Genomic DNA, 21,465 nt, shown 5'->3' on the forward strand with positions numbered 1-21,465 from the left:
GAAAATTAAGGCGATCCAGGACGCCCCCACACCACGAAATCAGACCGAGTTGCAGGCCTTCCTCGGACTACTTAACTTCTACAGCGTTTTTCTGAGACAGAAGGCAACCGTTGCTGAGCCACTACACCGTCTACTCCAGAGGAACACACCATGGAAATGGGGACGATCCGAAGCAGCAGCTTTTGCCGGGGTAAAGCGCCTGCTCACCACTGACTCGCTGTTAGTCCAATACAGCCAGACCCTACCGCTGGTATTGACCTGCGATGCATCACCCTTTGGAGTCGGCGCAGTCCTTAGCCACCGGATGCCAGACGGAAAAGAAGCACCCATCGCATTCTACTCTAGGACTCTTTCATCGGCCGAAAGGAACTACAGCCAGATGGACAGGGAAGCATTAGCTGCTGTAGCTGGAGTAAAACGTTTCCACGAATACCTCTACGGCCGCGATTTTGAACTAATCACAGATCACAAACCGTTGTTGGGACTTTTGGCGGGAAACCGCCCCACTCCGGTCTCCCTTTCTCTGCGCATGACCAGGTGGACTGTTTTCCTGGCTGCGTACTCCTACAAGTTAATTCATCGACCGGGCTCCACTCTTGGACACGCAGACGCACTCAGCCGTTGCCCATTACCTGACCTTCTGCCAGACCCCACTCCCGAAGTACCGGTATTGCTCATTGACTGTTTGGACTCTGGACCGGTTTCTTCCTGCGACGTTGCAAGGTTCTCCTCTAAAGACAATTTAATAAAGCAAGTTCAAACTTGGGTTTGGAGGGGGTGGCCGAAGGGAAACATGGGCCCGGAATTCAAAGTGTTTTGGTCAAAACGGGACGAACTCTCAGTGTTACAAGGTTGTTTATTATGGGGAGATCGAGTTGTTATTCCTTATGCATTGCGTAGAAATGTGTTAGATGCATTACATGTTGGGCATCTGGGGATCGTTAGGATGAAGGCGTTAGCGAGAAGTTACGTTTGGTGGCCAAACATGGACAAAGAGATAGAGGAGTGGGTGGCCACATGCGATGCATGCCAAGAATCGAGACCAGCACCCCCGGAAGCGCCCGCCACAGAATGGGAAAAGCCGAAAGCACCCTGGTCTAGAATACACATTGACTTCGCAGGGCCAGTTCAAGGTCAGACGTTCCTTATAGTTGTGGATGCATACTCCAAATGGCTAGAAGTAGTCCTAATGACTTCAACCACGGCAGAGGCAGTCATTAAGGTTCTACGGTGACTTTTCACCACTCATGGCCTGCCCGACCTTCTGGTCTCCGATAACGGGCCCCAGTTCACGGCCATGCAATTCGAAACATTCTTAGCAGGTCAGGGAATTCGGCATGCCCTCGTCGCGCCATTCCATCCGGCATCAAACGGACAGGCGGAGAGAATGGTGCGATTCGCAAAAGAGGCCCTCGCTAGGATGGGTCCAGGTGATTGGCAAACACGCATTGACCATTACCTATTGATCCAACAGATTACCCCCAGCGCAACGACGGGTAGGAGCCCCACTGAACTACTCATGGGCCGCCGTCTACGGTCTCACCTGGACCGTCTTCACCCAAATTACTCTGCCACAGCTCCCCCAGACTCTACAAGCAAAATTCGGAGTTTTAGCATAGGGGATTCAGTATACGCCCACAACTATGCAGGGGGGACATTGTGGATGCCGGCAAAGGTCATTGGCATCACGGGTCCACGATCGTATCTGTTGGAACTAGAAGATGGGCGGAACTGGAAAAGGCACATCGATCAGCTTCGGGGTCGCCTAGCACACTCAGACCTACGAACCGAGGACGAGAGCTACATACCAATGCAAAGTCAGCCACTCGAGAGCCCCAACGCAGAGAACTACGACACCTGCGAGCCCAGGTCAGAACAGGAGACCGAGCACGAAGCAGAGCAAACCCCAAGCAACGTAAGCGAGCAGACCCCGGAACGCCCAAGCAACGAAAGCACGAAACCCCCCGAACACGAAGCAGAGAAAGCACCCGATCCTGCAACTACTTCTAACCAACCCGAACTGCGACGCTCCTCCTGAGTAAGGCAAACACCAACGTACCTAAAGGACTATGTTACTAACCGCAACGTTCCGTCTAGGAGGGGAGGGGTGTTAGATATTAACATATATCGTGGCAAGTCTCCTCTCTGGTCCGCTGCTACAGCGGGAAACAGGTATCGTTCTGATTGGTCGAGGGGCGTACCCGATCCCTATAAAAGGGGAACCCTCCGACCACAGAGCAAGCTGGATCACTACTACTAATAATAAAGAGCTGTTAAGTCACTTCGTGTCCGCAGTCTGTTCTCTCGTTGCCCAGATCTAACACTGTTTCTTAAAATGAATACATCTCTGTACTTCAAGTTTGTAATCAGAATTAGAAATGAAAAGTCATATCTTAGTAAAGGGCCCCAGCCCATGGTCCACTACCAGGCCATGGCCTATTTAGAATTGAGCCGCATGAGTGGCTGGTCAGAATGTGTGTGTGCGCAGCTCAACTTACATGTGTGCCAGCCTCACCTCGCGCAACCCAATTCCCCCAGCCAGGTCGCCAAGCCGCAAAGGTTGGAGAATGCTATCTTAGTATACAAATAACATATATACCATGCTTATCATTATTCCCATTTATATTAGCAATACTAGGTAAAGTATGGTAAGCCAAAAAAATTAAAGACCAAAAACTCCACAACTACCTATAAATCTAGTTTATTCCACTAACATTCACTTATATTCTCTCCATATCGTTCCTTGAAAGCTATCCTGAATTTCACCACGTATTGCATTTTGTTGTCAAAATTCTTCTCTTTATGAAGATCTCATCAATTTCATCCAACCACAACTTTATTTTTTCTCAGTTTATACACACTTCATATATTTGGTTTTGCAATTAAATCCTCATTCATTTTGCCTGCATGACCATACAACCAATGATTGGTAGGTAGGTAGGTAGGCAGGCAGGCAGACAAGCAGACAATATCCAACCTCCCCTCCTTGAAGAAAGTGGTTGGTTGTCATTTATTCTAGATTTAGTTGATTTTAACTTTTACTATTCTGTACAGCTGTATTAGGTTTAATTCGTTTTTAAGGGTATAGGGCAGTGATGGCGAACCTATGGCACGCGTGGCACAAGTGGCACGCAGAGCCATTTGTCAGGGCACGCGAGGCGCTGCCCTGTCAGCTGGCCAGTGCGCATGCGTGTGCTGGCCAGCTGATTTCACCCTTTTTAAAAGCCATTTTTCGCCCTCCCCAGGCTCCAGAGGCTTTATAGGAGCCTGGGGAGGGCGAAAAATGGCTTTTGGCTCTTGTCGCCCTCCCCAGGCTCCTATAAAGCCTCTGGAGCCTGGGGAGGGCGAAAAAAGCATGTAAAAATGGGGGGGATCGCACGTTGTGCCCGCATGCGCACTGGGGGGTCGCACGTTGCATTATGGGTGCGGCACGCCCGCACACGACCCCCCTGCACTTCTCCCCACTTGTGGCACGCGAGCCAAAAAAGGTTCGCCATCGCTGGTATAGGGTATTTATCTTTTGTATCTGTTTTTAATGAGACGCCTGTACACCGCCCCGAGTCCCTTCGGGGAGAGGGGGCGGTCTATAAATCTTGAAATAAATAAATAAATAAATAAATAGATGGGCTCTAGAAAGAAGCAGATTATCTGGATCAGTGGTAGTTGGGGTTCAGGCCAGAGTACAGAATGGAAATCAAATTGGTTGCTCAGATTACTCTCTTACAGAGAGGCGTGGATGGAAGACCAGAACAGGACTATTCCTGTTCTGCTAGGACTCCTGGCCTTCAGTACTAATAGCCACAGCATCCTTAATTAACTGTATGGCAAGGCCTCTGTATATCCTACATAAATTCTGTCTGTATGATTCAGATGAACGCAGAGGTTCTATCAGGACATATGACGCAAAAGGGCAGTTATTCTCAGTAGCTGTTTTCCTCTTTTTGAACAGCTTAATTTCCAAGGCAGGTACTATATATCCCCAATGGCCTTTTAGAGAACAGTAATTTTGTATTCTCCTTTGATTCAGTGATTACATCACAAAGGAGTTTTAGCTATGTGTCACTTTTATAAATCCTAAAACTATATTTAACATGCATTCATTTGTTTGCCCTATGTCTTCTTGACTTTCCACATGTTCTTCTAAGACCCACTTCCATTGTATTCAATTTTTATATTTCTCCTAACATATCCAACTTTCATTTTCATACAACAGAAGTCTCACAGTACAGCATAAATTGCCCACTACTATTCTTCCAGCATTTTCCCACATATTAAAATGCATTCTATTAAGATGCACACATTTCTCTACGTGGTCTGATTTTTCTAAATTAAAAGATAAAAAATAAAAAATAAAATAGGAAAGTTTAGGAAATCAGATGTGTAGTATTGCTGTTGTCTTATACATGGAATGTGTGTATATAACATCTGATGATTATATTATTCAAGTGTTCAAATTATTTTTAATTGAAAATGAAGTTATCCTTCAATACCTTGTTCACTACATGTAAGGCATGTGTATTGAAAGTTTTATACACTAAATACTTTATTACATGGGGATATCAGAAAACATATTTATTCATTCATTTTCTGTAGCTTCTAGACTACTCCAGCCCATTGACACTGAGTACCCCAATATGTAATTGGAATTAAAACCATTATGGAAATATCAGTAACTTTTTAGAAAATAACTTACAAGGCCAAAGAAGTTGCATACACAGAAAAAGAAAAGGGGTAAGAGTTCTGTAGCTACAAACTCTGTTAACTTTGTATTCTCAGCCAGACTTTGAAGGTAAAAACAAGCAAAAACCCTGGAAATGTTCAGTTTTATAGCCATTTATCCAATTTCTTCATTTTACATTTCTTTTCTTTTGAACCAAATTGATTTGTTAGCATACACTGAAGCTAGTAGTTTGGTCAACCAAACTCTGTATTGTGATGTCGAAGAAGCTTTAAAATTGTTGTAACAGTTTGAAGAAGGATGCATCACTTATTGTAACGTGCTTTGTGAAGTATCATTTTCACAAACTTTGCACATCCCCAATAACTAACATGTCCCAAGATGCTAACTCAAATAGAGTTCTACTTCTCTGTTTAGAACTGTAGTGTTCTGATGATTCAGATAAAAGTCTCCGAATGCATTTAGAAAGAGTAAAAGATAACATTGAATAAACTCTTGTTTTATTCTAAGCATTATCTTAACAGTAAATGCTTCTTTGGAGAGATTTTTGTTTTGTTTTTTTACCTTTTACAACATTTTCCAAAAGAAAACAAAAACCCTGGGAATTTTGTTTCTGAATCATTCTGGCTTTTTTCTTCCAAAGATTTACATCTAAGTCCCATCTCTCATTTCTATGAAGGTCTTCCCAAGTATCCAGCGGAGATCAATTGCAGAAATCTAACTTCTTAATGGAAGTAAATGTTTGCATTTCAATGTGCACTTCCAGGCAGTACAACAGTACAGTAAATATTTTTGATATTACAGAAGTTTTCACATTGTTACAGATAGAACAAGACTCTGAAATAAACTCACATTTGCCAGTGGACATGTCCCCATTACAAGAAAGCAGCCCAGCAAAAAAGGTAAGGACGTATCATGTAATCTTCAGTAGTAAGTCGTTTCAGATCTATAAAATTAATTATATACTGCCATATATACTTATTTTTAAGAATTACATTGTTCAGTAGGGCGTAAGTAACTTCAGCATTGTTCTTTATTGTTTTTTGCTCAAATCTTGTTTTTATTTCCCATTGTTTATGCCATTTTGCCATTTTTAGTTTCTAATAAAATTTGTTATTGTCATTGTGCTTTTATGGAACAAAGAAAATATTAAATCTAAGAAAACCACTCATTTAATATTTTAATCTTGGTCTCTGAAAAAAAATTGAGAAAATATAAAACTGTCTTTTAAAATGGCGAATGATCAAAAGCTGATCAACAGATTTATTAGGTTTTTGGGGGGGGGACCCTGTTTTTATTATTTTTATAAATAGCTGAAGGCAGTGAACATACATGTGAGCATCTGAAAATCTATCAAGAGTTTTTAATTCAAGGAAAGATTATCTCAGTATCAGGCCTAAAGCAAAGAAATATACCCATTTTTAAATAAAGATTCTATAACAATATCCTATTGCCATTGAATAGGCAATCTGGTGGAAAAAAAGCAGACTTTCTCATAATGGATTTCCAAAGTAACAAATTTTTCCAAGAATTTTATAATAATAAATTTATGAAGATATATAGTTAGGAATTTTGAGCTGAGATTTATTTTTTAGTTCAGTTGATTAATGCTGTGACAATATTTCTAGCACAACTCACGTTGCAGTTACAAAGATGTATATATGAATGAATCCAGTGCTAGAAAACTGTAGTATACCTGGCAGAATGATACCTGAATTGGAATCAACAGGTTGGCAGCAAATGCAGAGATATACCCTGAACACGTACAATTCTACAAGGTGGCACAATACTTCTTTTTTAGCAGTAGTTCTGTTAACATTAGCAATGTATAGACCTGACATTTTATATATATTTTCAGCTATAATTAACTTTCAGGCTAAAATAATTCATCCTACAAAGTTGTTTTTTTCTAGAGCGATGGTATTGTATTGTGTTGTGTTGTAGTATATTTGTATTGAAATACTGTACATTCCCTAACCTATGTTCCATAGTATCATCTTCTTCATATTTCAAGTAACATTCTTTTAAGTATTCACTTTTAGTCTAATTTTTCATTTAATAGTTGAAATATTGCTTCAGTCCAAAATAAAGAGTATTGTGCCAGTGTCAAAGTTTATTGCTGAAGTTAACTAAGATTTGAGCCTGAGAACACATCAATAAAGCATATGATGCATTGGCTGGAATAAGGTGGACAATTTGGAAACTGCAAAGCACTATGAAAAAAAATACTGAGCCACTAAGCAAGAAAGTTTGGGGAAATTTGGTTTGGAGTTTAATAGTCATTTTCAGGCTTATTAAAAGATACAGTATATTCCATTATTCACAATCAACTAATAATACAGTATACAGTACTGGAAAATTTTAGCTTTTATGATATTTGTAGATCTCTTGTTTATTTTATTGTTTTATCTCTTTTTTATTTCTTGTCTTCACAAGTTTCCATATTTTCTTTGAAATGTCTAATAAAAATAGTTTTTAAAAGATATGATTTTTTTATTTTATATCATAGGACCTTGTACTTACTCAGCTACCATCAAAGCCAATTCACAGAAAATTCCAACCTGAAAGCCACTTGCTAGAGAACCAGGAAGTTTCTCCAACGAAAAGTGCCACCGCCTCTTCCTTACCTACCATCAAACCTCATCATGCATTTCCAAAGTAAAAGGGCTGATTTATGCTACATGAGAAACTGGGAGAGGTGTGGGTTTTGTGACAACATAGAGGGTCTTAGATTTCCCTCAGAGGTAATATGGGATAAAATGCAAGTCAACTACTTTGAAAATATCTCTTCTTAAAGACAATACAGGGTACAAAAGTACAGATAGAGATACAGTTTGTGCAATTCATTTCTTCTTATTAGTTTGGGGAATGCAAATCCACTGTCACAATGTCTGTGCTATTAAAATATTACCCTCTGGACTATGTAGAGAACTCTCTAGAGAACAGTTAATCCATGGTTCAGTTGTGGGTGGAGAACACTGACATTTTGCAAGAGCCTGAAAATTGTATATCCCTTCCAGGACTCTAATTCGGTTAACAGATGAGGTTAGCAACTATATGTGCTGTAGCACTGATGTGCACAGAAGCATTTTCTAGTATTTGAATCTGTTCAGTATCAATTCTTGCTTTCCCCCAAATATTCTAAGACACAAGGTGCTACTGTAAATCATACCCTTTTAAGGCATATGTAATGGGTGGGGAGGGGTGAATAATGTGGAAGTTTGAAGTCTCCTTAGAATTGTTGTGATCTGCAAGCAGTATTCTTATTTGAGCCTCACTTATAAGGAGGTGTTTCCTAGTGGCACAATATATTAGAAGGAAATGCTTGAATTAAAATAAACATATTTGTTTTCCACAGTAAGAATGCTGAACGATGGGGAAGAAGTCAGTTGAAGAGACTAAATTTTTCAGGAAAAGGCACTGGGAGATTCAAGAGCTCAAACTATCAACTCTGTTTTAGAAAGACAGAGCAAGTCAAGGACTTATTCTCACAAAAGCTTTGTGTGTTTGCAAAGCCTTAGCTCATGTGATCAACATCTCATTGAGAACTGTAAAATACCTCTTAGAAATAATGTTGGCTTTTTTTCTTTATAAATAAAATTGTAAACATCTTTCTTTTTAAAAGTGGAATAGAAAGGCATAACAATCCAGAGGATCATCTGCCAAAAAAATCTGTTTTAGTTTGTGGCATCATAATTTAGGACTGATTTATATGTTATTAAGATGTAGCAAATGTAGTAGTACATGTAACAAAAATTAGTAGCCCTACTTCTTTGTAATATATAAACTACTTGAGTTGGAAGCAAACTAACAAAGTATTATTTAATAAAGGAAAACAGCAAATGTATCAGAACAGACATTATAAGTGTTTTATAATATGTTCTATATACTGGGGAGGATATTTGCATTTAAAACAGGTGTTGTCCAGAGCCAGTACCCCTTAATAAATATAAGACCTAGCTATTGCATATTCATGTATTCATGCACTCATTCAGTTTCTGTAACCACAAATCTCTGTCAATGACTCTGATTTAGAAAATATAATGCACGACCCTGAGAGAACAATTTGATGTAGTTCTTAAAGTGCTGGACTAGAAACTTGTAAATTATGAGTTCTATTCCTCCTTTGGCATGAAAACTCACTGGGTGACTTGGAGCCAAGTTCTGACTTGGGACTCTTTCTTAGTCAATTCTTGTTACAGGGGGAAATAGAAGGTGATAGCATTATACCTTGAATTATACAAGATAATACTGGGATATAAATCAAATAATTTCCCTGTGGCATATCCCCCTTAGGCAGAATTGATCCCATCTCTGTCAACTTTCCAGAAGTTCCTTAAAACCTGGTTGTATATAGGCCTTAGGATCTCAAGGGAATGGAGATCTGATGAGATGGCTCTATTGATTATAATGCAATGTCTTCTCTTAGCCTTTTCATAATAATACTAATTTTTGTTTTTCCTAAATGTTTTTTAAATAGTTTTTATTGGTTGCTTGTATGCCACACAAAGTAATTTCCTCATGAAATAGGTGACCATATAATGAAAGAGCAATTAGTTCAATACATCACCATTTTTTATTAGAGATCCCTCCTCATGGATTTATCCGAAGCTAGATGAGTGTATATTTATGGAAATAGTCTTTTCTAACATCTGGAATTGGAAAAATGTTTATGTTAGAATGTTGCAGAACACAATTTATGATAATATTGTTTATGTCAGTTCAGAAAGATCTGAATAAGAGTTTGGGATATTTGCGGGCCTAAATTGTTCTTATAAATAAAGTTTATTCTAAAGGCTATTCAGTAGTAAAGAAGGAAACACAGAGGAAAATTATATGGGGAAATTAGATATCAGGTTGGAGACCATAGCAATAATTTACTTATACTGTACTGACTTTCTAGCGAATTACATGTTTTAAAGATGCGCACCCCAATGTTTTCCCTTGATTTTAATTTAAACTCATAATGTCCTCTTTGTCTATCATCCAGATTGTCTTAATAATTAAAAATAGGGGTTGCCTTTATCTCTGGCAGACAGTCTTCAAAACAGAAGAAAGCTATTCAGACTGCTATTCGTAAAAACAAAGAAGCTAATGCAGTGCTAGTTCGGTTGAACAGCGAACTCCAGCAACAACTGAAGGTAAGGAATGCTCATGTTTCTCATTTGCACTTGTACATGAAGAAAATGTAAGCTTTAGTATAAAATATAAATGTTCTTGAAATAGAAGAACGGGTCGCTGAGAACTGGAGTGAAAAGGAACCTTCCATGAATTAAATAAATTTAAATATATTTATGGAAGTGATAAATGTGAATTTCCTCATACCATTTTCTACAGTAACGGAAGCTACCCTCTCCCCTCATGTCCCTGTATGAATGAATATTATATGTAATCATATTAGCACTTAAAAAAATAAAACACTGTGGTCATGGGATGAGGAAATGTCCTTTTTGCAGATACAAACCTATTATTCAAAATGGATTTGAAGTGGAAAGTAAAACACGTTTTTTTTCTAGTTAACCTTTTTGAGCCAAAAGATACTTTGCTTCAGTGATAATTTGGGTTTTGATATTTAATATATAGTAGAATATATTATAGTACAGTGGTGGGCAACCCGCGGCTCGGGAGCCACATGCGGCTCTTTACACCCTTTAATGCGGCTCTTCTGTGTGCCGGGTGCCCGCTCCCCTCCCTCCTCTCGGGCTTCGGAGGGAAGCTTCTGCAAAAGCCCGGGCGAGTGACAACCAATTTTGGTCCTATGACTGCAGAATGCTGCAAAATACCATAAATGCAGGCCAGTTGTTGAGTGTTTCAAATGTGATTGGAACACTCAACAAGGTGACCACAGTGTGTGTGTGTGTGTGTGTGTGTGTGAGTGAGAAAGACAGACAGAGAGAGGAACAGAGAGAGGGAGTGAGGGAGGGAATCAGAGAGAGACTGACAGACAGACACACACACACACACAGACAGAGAGAGACAGAGAGGGGGAGGGAGGGAGAGAAAGATAGACAGACAGAGAGACACACACAGAGTGAGTGATTAAGTGAATGAGTGAGAGACAGACACACCCACATACACAGAGTGACAGAGAGAGAGAAAGGGAGGGGAGAGAGACAGAGGGAGAGACAGAGACAGACACACACACATACAGAGTGAGTGAGAGACAGACAGACACACACACACACACAGAGTGACAGAGATGGGGGAGGGAGGGAGAGAGAGACAAAAAGCCAGAGAGAGAGAGAGAGAAAGAAAAAGAAAAAAGAAAGAAAGTGGGAGAGAGAGATGAAATTAAAAACAACAACATACAAACCTGACTTACTCAAACTATCCAAGGAAATGCAAGGCCAATGTTCACATTAGTGGTTGTGACTTTGTCAGTCAATGTCAGGATGTAATTTTCTCTACATTGTAAGGCAAATTTTACGGAATTTAACGTTATCGATAAATAATATCGTTCTAAAGTTTTTGTTTTATTAGTTGTGTTATTTGTATCCTCCCGACCTATGTGGATACTTGCATGCAGAATATTCTCAATAAAAACTTATTGAAACTAAAAACAGTGTACCATCCTATGTATTTTCGGTTTTAAAAATGTGGCTCTCAAAGTAAATTTCAATCGTGGTTTTGGCGAGATTTGGCTCAGTTGAAAAAAAAGGTTGCCCACCACTGTTATAGTACATAAGATGCTCTTCAGAATTTCTTCTTAATTGCAAATAAATCAGTTTCTAACAAATAAGACAGCAGAAGAACTAAATTATAAATAAAATTGAAACAACTGTTTTCTGAAATATAATTTATTTACTGCCTACATCTATGGAAAAAATATGTGACATTATTAACGTTAATCTTCTTTCCAGTGGTACTTCTTATCAAGTGATTGACATGGGTTATTAACTGCATTTCTTTCATATTTTTGACCAAGTTGAGTTAATTCATCAATGGTCCCTAAAACTCTTTATCAATGAATGCATTCACCTGATCAGTATTACAGTAGAGTTCAAAATAGGGCTAGATAGATCAAAAGTCCATGGGTTAGCTTTCAGAAACTTAAAGCATATTTTGGGGGGGAAATTTGTATCTTAATACACAGTATTGAAATTTCTTGAGGAATCACAATGTAAACTAAACTTAAAAAAAATCAGGGCAATGCTGGTGTAACATTGAAATTACCAAGCTATCCAACATTTGAGTGTTAGTTTATTTTGTTATTGCTATAGTTTATTGAAAGGACACATAGTGAAACTCAGAAACTGCAAAAGTAGAGTTCATAAGTCTTCGTTTTAAAACAACATTTTTTATATATGCTTATTTCTACCAAGTTGTTCTCTAATTATTTCATATCATTTATGCTATCTAGGAAGTTCACAAGGAACGAATTGCACTGGAAACTCAATTGGAGCAACACCGACCTGTAACTGTCTTATGACATTATTTTTACACACGGTTTGTTCTATGAAACATGGACTTTGTATAATATGTTGGCATTTTTTTTCTAATAAGGCAGCTTCATCTGAAACAGTTGCCAGATATCTTTACATTTCTTGTACCAGTTACCTTGTTGGCAAGAAGATGCACACCATCCAAATGACAACCATAGTACCTAGACTATTTTCCCACTAATCTAGCCAACCCTTTCTTTCCAAAGGACAGGAGAAGGACATTTATATTGTGTATGTGTGTATCCAAGAAATTATATTTTGCTTAACACTGTCTCATATTTTTAACTATTATTTCCATATGCTTTCTATGAGCATTTATAGCACATTGTATTTATCATGTATAATATCTTCCTAGTTTCTCCCCCCACCCCCTTGTTTTATGAATACTAATCACCTTTGGTAGAAAGCACAAATCTTGTTGTATTTTGTTGTCTTCTCTCTACAACTTACCACTGCATATCAATTCCTTGCCTATTCCTGGAAGTTGACATACTGTCATTGTTCCCCTATTTCTGCTGCAGTTTGAAGGAAGCGATGTACAGTGGCCTGCAGCCATAGTTTAATACACTGTGTGCACAATTATTAGGCAAGTTGTATTTTGCGGTATTTATTTCATTATTGAACAACTATAGTGCTCTCAATCAATCCAAAATGTTAATAAATCTCAAACCTGAATATTTTAGAAAGTAAAAGAGAGGTTTTGGAGAATACCTATGTGCACAATTATTGGGCAACTATTAGTGTGCAGAATTATTATGCAACTAAATGAAAAATGAAAATTTGCCCATCTTGTTTGTTTGCATCTGTGAATAATAAACAAACAACTCAAAATGTACAAATAAATATTTCTGACATTTCAAAAAATAAAAATCAGTGATCAGTACAGCCACCCTTCTTTTCAATAATAGTCATAAGCCTTCCATTCATGGAGTCTGTCAGTTTCTCGATCTGTTGACAATCAACTTTTTGTGCAGCAACAACCACAGCTTCCCAAACAGTGTTCAGAGAGGTGTACTGTTTTCCTTCACCGTAAATCTCCCATTGAAGAAGGGCCCATAAGTTCTCACTAGGGTTTAGAGGTGAGGAAGGAGGCCATGTCATTATTCTTTCATCTTTAAGACCTTTACCGGCTAGCCACACAGTAGAATACTTTGATGCATGCGATGGAGCATTGCCCTGCATAAAAATCATGGTGGTCTTGAAAGATGCAGACTTTCCTATACTACTGCTTGAAGAAAGTGTCTTCTAAAAACTGGCAATGGGAAGTTGATTTGAGTCCATCTTCAGCCCAAAAAGATCCAACTACCTCATCTTTAATAATACCAGCCCATAACAATACCTCCATTTTGCTGGCGTCTGAATCGAAGTGGAGCTCTGTGTTACTGATCCAGCCATTTTGTCTGTCAAGAGTCACTCTCATCAGTCCATAAAACCTTTGAAAAATCTGTCTTTAGATATTTCTTGGCCCTGTATTGCTGTTTCAACTTATGTGTCTTGTTCAGTGGTGGCTGGGTCTCAGCCTTCCTTACTTTGGCCATGTCTCTGAGCACTGAACACCTTGCACTTCTGGCCACTCCAGGTAGGTTGCAGTTCTGGAATATGATAGCACTGGAGGATAATGGGTTCCTGGTAGCTTCACATTTGATTCTTCTCAAATCTTTGGCAGTTAATATGTGTCTTTTTTTCTCAAAACTTTTTTTGCAATCTATTTGCAATAAAACGTTTGTCGGTTTTGATGATCACATCCCAATATCTTAGCAATTTCAAGAGTGCTACATCCCTCTGAAATACTTTTTACAATTTTTGACTTTTCAGAATCAATTAAATCTCTTTTTTGGCCCATTTTGCCTGAGGAAAAGAAGCTGCCTAATACCGTATTTATTCGAGTATAACGCACACACGTGTATAACGCGCACCCCCTAATTTTTGATTAAAAATCGGTATAAAATTTTGTTTTATACAAAAAACGTTGTTGAACACGTGCGGCCATGATAAAAATCATTTATTGACAACGTAAACTGGTATAAACACAATACCGAAATAAAATTACCGGTAACAATATTTATTTAAAATGCTTCAAAGTCAGATTCATCATCAGATACACTAAAGAGTTGTTCCCATTCTTCTCGAGTTAATTTTTCATCAGTGTCCCAGTTGGCAGGAACATCTCCAGTTTCTCCAGTTTCTTCGCTTTCTTCTGAGTCTGAATTCCACAGCAGGTCGTCTTCTGTGCCGTCCATTTTATTGCTGATGTCTGTCTTCAAAAAACTCTTGATGATCATTTCTTTTGGTATGTCTTCCCATGATGTTTTAACCCAGGATGTCACGAGAGATAGGCCAGGTTTCTTGAGGTTTCCTTTTGCAGTCAATTCTTTGTCATTGGATTTCATCCAGGTAATCCACTTTTCCCTGACTCTGTCTTTGAAGGGTTTGTTTAAAACGACATCTAGTGGCTGAAGAATAGAGGTTAGTCCACCTGGAATCACAGCTTGAAATGTTTTTAGACTTTTCAGTTTGTCCTTCACAGTGTCTGTCAGGTGTGAGTGGAACTGGTCCCATACAAGCATGGATGTCTTCAGTAGTGCGCCTGGTCTAGTATTCCAAACTTTATTCAACCATAAAATGATGCCCTTTTCATCCATCCATCCTTTAGGATGACAATGGATCACGACACCTGGTGGAAATTTAACTCCTTTTGGAATAGTCTTTCTTTTAAAAATCACCATTGGTTTAAGTTTAAAACCATCTGCCATACAGGATAACACAACGGTAAAATGAGTTTTCTCATGGCCTGTGGTTCTAATCTGGACTGTGTGCTTCCCTTTGCTGTCAATTGTCCTGTTGCCTGGTAGGTCAAAACACATGGGGGTCTCATCCATATTGCCTATCTGTGAAAGTTCAAAATTAATCTGCTTGCGTTGGTTGATTATAAAAGTATGGAATGAAGCGATCTTCTCTTCTAAATCATTAGGCAGCTTCTGTGCTATCTTTGTTCTCTGGCGTATTGCAAGTCCATGCCTTTTCATAAACTTTTGTGTCCATCCATTAGAGGTTTGAAGTTTGAATCTTTGCAAAACTTTTGGGCTTGAAGTCTAATGTGGAGTGATGTGACGATGTACCCACTACTTCTTTGGTCAATGATCCATTCATAAAGTTCCTTCTCCATGTCTGGGTACATGGCTTGTCTCCCTCGTTGTGCTTTTTTTGTTTTATTCATATCTTTCAGGACGACTTTCTGTTTTCTCCATTCTCTAACATTCGTCTCTGGTACAGTGAATTCTCGGCTAGCTGCTCGATTTCCGTGAATTTCAGCATGATCAACAACTTTGAGCTTGAATGAAGCGTCATATGCAGAACGCTTTCTCTTGATACCCTGAGTTGCCATCTAACGGGCAATGCTTACCGTAACATGTGAGCGAGGCGAGGAAATGAAATCTCACCCCCAGTTCGGGCCGCCCACTGTACGCGACGAGGGGACGGTTTTTTTTCTTTGCCCTCGCGTACACGTGTGAGCGAGGCGAGGAAATGAAGCGGCGATGAGGGGACTTTTTTTTTTCTTCGCCCTCGCGTACACGTGAGCGAGGCGAAATGAAGCGGCGACGAGGGGACGTTTTTTTTTCTTTGCCCTCGCATACACGTGTGAGCGAGGCGAGGAAATGAAGCGGCAATGAGGGGACGTTTTTTTTTCTTCGCCCTCGCGTACACGTGTGAGCGAGGCGAGGAAATGAAGCGGCGACCATACAGCGGGTAATAAGAATTCTCACCCCCAAGACTTTTTTTTTTCTTTGCCCTTCGCTGCGGCTGCAGCCCGGAAAAGGCGCAGTGCGAATTCACAATTCGCCTGCGCCCTCAATGGACCGGCCGCCACTGCCACCCCAGCCCAGCCCTCGTTTATAACGCGCACCCAAACTTTGATTTCTTTTTTTGGTATAAAATTTTGCCCGTTATACTCGAATAAATACGGTAATTATGCACACTGATATAGGGTGTTGATCTCCTTAGGCCACACCCTCCCTCATTACACAAATGCACATCACCTGATAAGCTTATATCCACTAAGCATTCACGTTTATACAGCTTGGAGGTGGAAAACATATGCATGAAAATGATGATATGGTGAAAATACTCACTTGCCTAATAATTGTGCACCCAGTATATAGTTCCAGGTTTTTTAATGGATGGCATACTATGAAGTTTATTTATTTATTTATTCACAATTGTGTGCTAGGGAACTACTAGGCATTCTTGTTGATTAGTTAAGTCAGCCCAGTAGAATTAGTACTAGTTCATCACATCAGTTCCAATTATAAATTGTGCATTTTGCTACTTAAATTTCATGAAATTATTTACAAAAATAGCAACACTGAAACATTTAGTGTAGTGCTTTTGCTTACAAAAAATATTAACATATTACCCACAGATTATAATAGTCATTATTTAAAGGTTAACATGTATCTCATTTAAAGCAGAGCATCTTTGTGTCTAGAATTGTTTGTGTTTAATTGTTGAAGTTATTACCAGTCCGCAAGTCATTTCCCCTTCTTTGGGATTAATATTTTATTAATATGATGCTTCTGTTGTTACATATCAATTCCACTTAGTGTTCTGAATCCCCCCAAAATTCCCTCGTGCCAAATAAGAAATATGGTACATGTACATGTGACACATTGTCTGGCTTGCATTAAAATATTTGGTACTCCTTGATTTGCATGCTGAGATTACCATGTCCACAGAGAAAGTGATCCTTTAGGGAAAGGGGCAGCTGAGAAAGCTTTATTTAATATTCTGCAATTAAATTTTCATTTTTCTTGCAAATCATTGTACATTACTGAAAACAAGCTCATGTCTTAGAACGCCTGTAAAGGAGATTAACCAATTCACAGGAATAGATATGTAACTAATAGTGACCATACTACCTCATTAGAACTTTAGTATTCAAGGCAGCAGGCCACAGTGCATCAGTTCCTTGGGTTGAGAAGGACTACAGGATAAGGTTGCTTTTGCTCACAAAAAGCAGCTATCTGGCTACTATTAAAATGCATGTGGGATTACATGGTCTGCGGATCCGAAACAGACGGGTTCATTTTATAGCCCATATTATTCATTTCTAGAGTCCAAGTCTTATTAACTTGTAAAGCCAGCATAGAATTCAACATCATAAAATCCTACCCATTTCCATTAAACCAATCAGGATTTGCTCTCTCTTGTTTTCATATAGTGAAAATCTTGTGTTCTTGGCCCCAATCATATTTGTAACATATCCTTTCTTTAATCCTTTCATCATAAAACAAGAAAGACTCCTGTAAAAATGCCATTCTCTCAAGTAGTGGTGACAGAATTGCCTTGCGTAAATACAAATATGAAGCCATTCCTTTGAACACAAAATACACTTGGTTTAAAATTACGTTTACACAAAAACTCAGGCTAGGTTAACAGATCCTCTGGCTGTGCTTTAGATTGTACTCAGATTGTAAAACTGGTTCATCACTTTATTTTGATGATTAATTAATATATTCATTAAGCATATGAGGAACTTTATTAGGAACGTACTATATAAATCTTAAACAATGAGCAATTTTATGCAAACTTTTACATAGGACTGCAATACAAATGTCATCAGTTTAAATATATTTCAAGTGGAAACAAAATAGAATGTCTTGACTGGTATTTAGACAATGTTGTTTGAAATAGTAATCTGAAAGTATTATATATAACACAGCTGTTTAAAATAATTATTTCAAGGAACAATTTCAATTTTATAAAAACCTTGTGTGCAAAAATTCTTAGACTAAATTTATATGTACTGGGGTTTTTTTGAGACAATAATAATTACTGCCTACAACAACATAATTTAGAAATTCTCTCTAACAATTGGTAGTTATATCCCTTTAAATATCGGTAGTCATCTGTTAGTATCTTTCCATTATTTACTCAGTCATATTCTCTGGAGTGTGGTTTAGAGCACCTCATTTCTCCCTTAATTCTTAACAACTTGTTGCCAGTGTTGCACTAGGAAACCATAGTCACTGCACCAACATAAGGGCAGAGGGGAACATACCATATCAAAAAGACCATGTACATACAGAGTCAAAAACCATGTCACCTCCTTCCTGTATGGTGCCTAAAACATGGGTCAGGAATAATGCCAGTTCTGAAGCTGGCATAGTTACATTTCTTATAGAATAAGCTGCTATATACAAAGTTAGGCTTCTTATATAATTGATTTTCATTTTCAAAATTTTCACTGGTGGTCTCATTTTAAGTAATAAAAAAAGAAAAGAAAAACATAAGCTCCAGTAACTTGATTCTAGGGTGAAATGGATGTTCACAAACCTTTAAGGCACCATTTTAACTCTTAGAACCCTGAATTGCATAAAAGAAAAAAGGCTAATTTGAGAGAGCCTCCAATTAGGATGGGGGGCAGGGGAGATGGTACATGGGTGTCAGTTTTGCAATTCAACTTTAGTAAAAAAATAAAACATTAAGAGTCTAAATAACTAGAATGGGTAGGGTAAGATTTATTTGGAGGTGACAGTCTGTCTTGACTAAGTAGATGAACATATTCTGAATCCACAACTGCGCTCTATAATGGAAGGAAAAGCAATGAATTATAGTTGAACCAATAGGGGTTTTTTAAGTTATGTATTTTCTCCTCACAGTGTAAATACTACTTGTGTTAGAATTGCCTTCTGTCTGATTTGATTTCTTGTAGACTAATGTATTTAATTTTGAGGAGAATTTTATGGAAAATCTTTGGAAAGAAATTCTTCCATTTTGAATAGCTGTAGAATAGGAGTAACACTGCCAAATTTGAGTGTTTAGCCCAGGCACATACCAAATTTGAAATAAATATTTTGGTTGAGAGCTCTATTTAGAAAAGACTGGTAAATAATTTGCATACTCTATGAAATAAGAGAATCTATTTTGCTACGGCATGATTATTGCAAGTGATTAACATAAAATATGTTTTATTTGCTATATGATTATACTGTGCTATTAAAGCTATGTATTGTGATTTGCTCATCTATCAACTTTTTAGTTTATAATAACATCTTTGTGATCACTATATTTTTTAAAGCTGCTATGCTAAGACAAATTTTTGTCATTTCAGAAATACAATGCAATAACATGTACATCCCTGTGTATATGAAGTGTTTTGGCACCCAGAATATATGAATAGAAACATTAGTGCATTGGAAATTAAAGGAGACAATACTTTATCCAAATATGCTCTGAATGTCTGAAACAACGTCATTCTTCATTTTTCAAAGAAGGAACAACTGAACCCTTGAAATTACCTGTTCAGTAGTTAACAGCTGGATATTAGGCTAAGCTGATCCATATTGAGTCACAGGATTTACCACTATTGTATTTTTAATATAAATACTTTTTGCAATACTTTCACATCTATTAACATACATTTAGGCTTTAAATTAACATAAAATGATTTTACATTTTAATTTTCTACAGCTAGACCAGGCATAAGAAAGAGCAGACAATGTGCTACAATGATAGAATAACACACTGTACTGAATTAGAATATATTTTGGCTTTGGCATAGCCTGCTTTGTAAACCTGGTTATTGCAGCCTCTGAATCTGGTTGATGACTGAACATGTTGAGTAAACTTAGCCTGCAACATCGTATTAAACTTAATAGTGATTAATAATGTCTTACCATGCTTATGAAAGCAGCCAACTTTTTTTCAATTTTTGCCAAGTTTCAAAAGTAATTTTTGCCAATATAATTTTAGGCTCAATTGTAGTTGTAAATTGAGGACTACCTGTAATGACAGAACAACTATCATTAGTAGATCCAAGCAAGTAAAGAAATGCACTCTGTGCTACATTTTAATGTTTTCATTTGCAATGTAAATTATATGGTGGGCAAGGAGAAAAAAGACCTAGTCATAGCATCTTCAAATTGTTAACCTCATTGAAGATATAACAGTTCCACTCTTTCTAATTAATTAAAATATTAGATCTGAGAAGCCTGTCCTGAGAGTTTTATAATTATAGTTCTTGAAAAATAAGGCTGTGTGATCAATCACTTCTTCAAGAAAATCTATCAATGGGTGAATTAGCTGATGATCAAGGCCAAGCACTAGAGAGTCTGCATTGAAGTTCTCTCTTAAGAAGAGTCAGGCTCTGTCAACCAGAATAGCAAGATAATTGCAAGTTATCCAAGCCCAAAGTAAGGTATATTAAATCTGAATGTCCCATATTTTGCAAGTATATGGTTTACAATCAGAAATTAAAAATCATTTGTTTCATTGGCATTGGCTCCTTAAGAGAAGATAAAAGGGCCGGGGGAGGGGAGAACCTACATTTCTGGACTACATCCACAAACCTGTCAGGAGGCCAGAATTAAATCAGGTTTTGTCAGATTATAAACCAGCTTCAACATGCTTTCAGATACATACTAGACAACATAAACTGAAATTTTATCCAAAACTTTCCTATATTGAATTTTTATAAATGCTGCTGCTACATTACCATTACACTGGACACAAATGTCATCACATTTACAAAAGGCATAAAAATAGAAAGGATGTTCATTAGAATATCATCTAAGTATACCAAGACCCTTTTGTTACAGATGTTCATGCAACACTTCATTGATCAATTGCATGAAAACAGGTGCCCCTTATAGCCCAAACTGAAGCACTTGGAACTGGAAACAGCCCAAAGGGCACTTACAGGCAATTTTCCATTCATTTTAATGCAAACCCTGTAGTAAGTTTCTCTCAAGTCCAACTTAGTAAAAATTCTCCCTTTGGCTAAATGCGCCAAAATATCTTTCATCAGAGCCAACAGATAAACATTCTCCACACACACACATTGTTTAAGCCCTTGTAATCCACAAACATGAAGAGTTCCATCCTTTTTCTCCCAAAATAACACTGGAGTGGACACTCACAGTCTGCTGGTTGGATGAATCCCCTTTTCAAATTTTTGTCAATGAAGGTGCGGAGCTCATCTAATTCATGTGGAATCATGAAATAGATTTTTGGCTTGGGGCGTTTCACTCCGGGGATAATTTCTATGCTGCAGTCCATGTGGCAATGGGATGGGAGTGCATCGAAGCCCCGCTCACTGAATGTCTCCATAGAATAGAATAGAATAGAATAGAATAGAATAGAATAGCAGTTGGAAGGAACAGTTGGAAGGAGTCTTCTAGCCCAAACCCCTGCTTAGGCAAGAAACCCTACACTACTTCAGACAAATGGTTATCCACCTCTCTCTTTGTCTGCTCCTCCATGGCAGCACCCAATTCCCTTGTCATTTTGGCTTTTTTTGGCTTCTAGCAAGGGATTTCCCTTCCTTGTCCCTGCTGGCTGAAGTCA

At 38.1% G+C, this 21,465-nt stretch overlaps 1 protein-coding gene across 7 annotated transcripts in view; it reads left to right on the plus strand.

Annotated features, from left to right (window-relative positions):
• Window positions 1–16,824, plus strand: part of REPS2 (RALBP1 associated Eps domain containing 2) — a 93,367-nt gene extending 76,543 nt beyond the window's left edge. For 2 of the 7 annotated variants that reach the window (XM_081948767.1, XM_081948769.1), the window contains 4 exons: window positions 5,503–5,580; window positions 7,188–7,336; window positions 9,714–9,819; window positions 12,039–16,824. In XM_081948767.1, the coding sequence (XP_081804893.1) occupies window positions 5,503–5,580; window positions 7,188–7,336; window positions 9,714–9,819; window positions 12,039–12,107 (402 nt within the window). In that variant the 3' untranslated portion in view covers window positions 12,108–16,824. The other 5 variants (XR_014175024.1, XM_081948770.1, XR_014175025.1 and 2 more) reach the window with 5 other exon arrangements.
• Window positions 16,825–21,465: the final 4,641 nt, after the last annotated feature.

Source organism: Natrix helvetica (genome assembly GCF_964273705.1).
Source record: "Natrix helvetica genome assembly, chromosome: 3".
In the NCBI taxonomy this organism is placed as follows: domain Eukaryota; kingdom Metazoa; phylum Chordata; class Lepidosauria; order Squamata; family Natricidae; genus Natrix; species Natrix helvetica.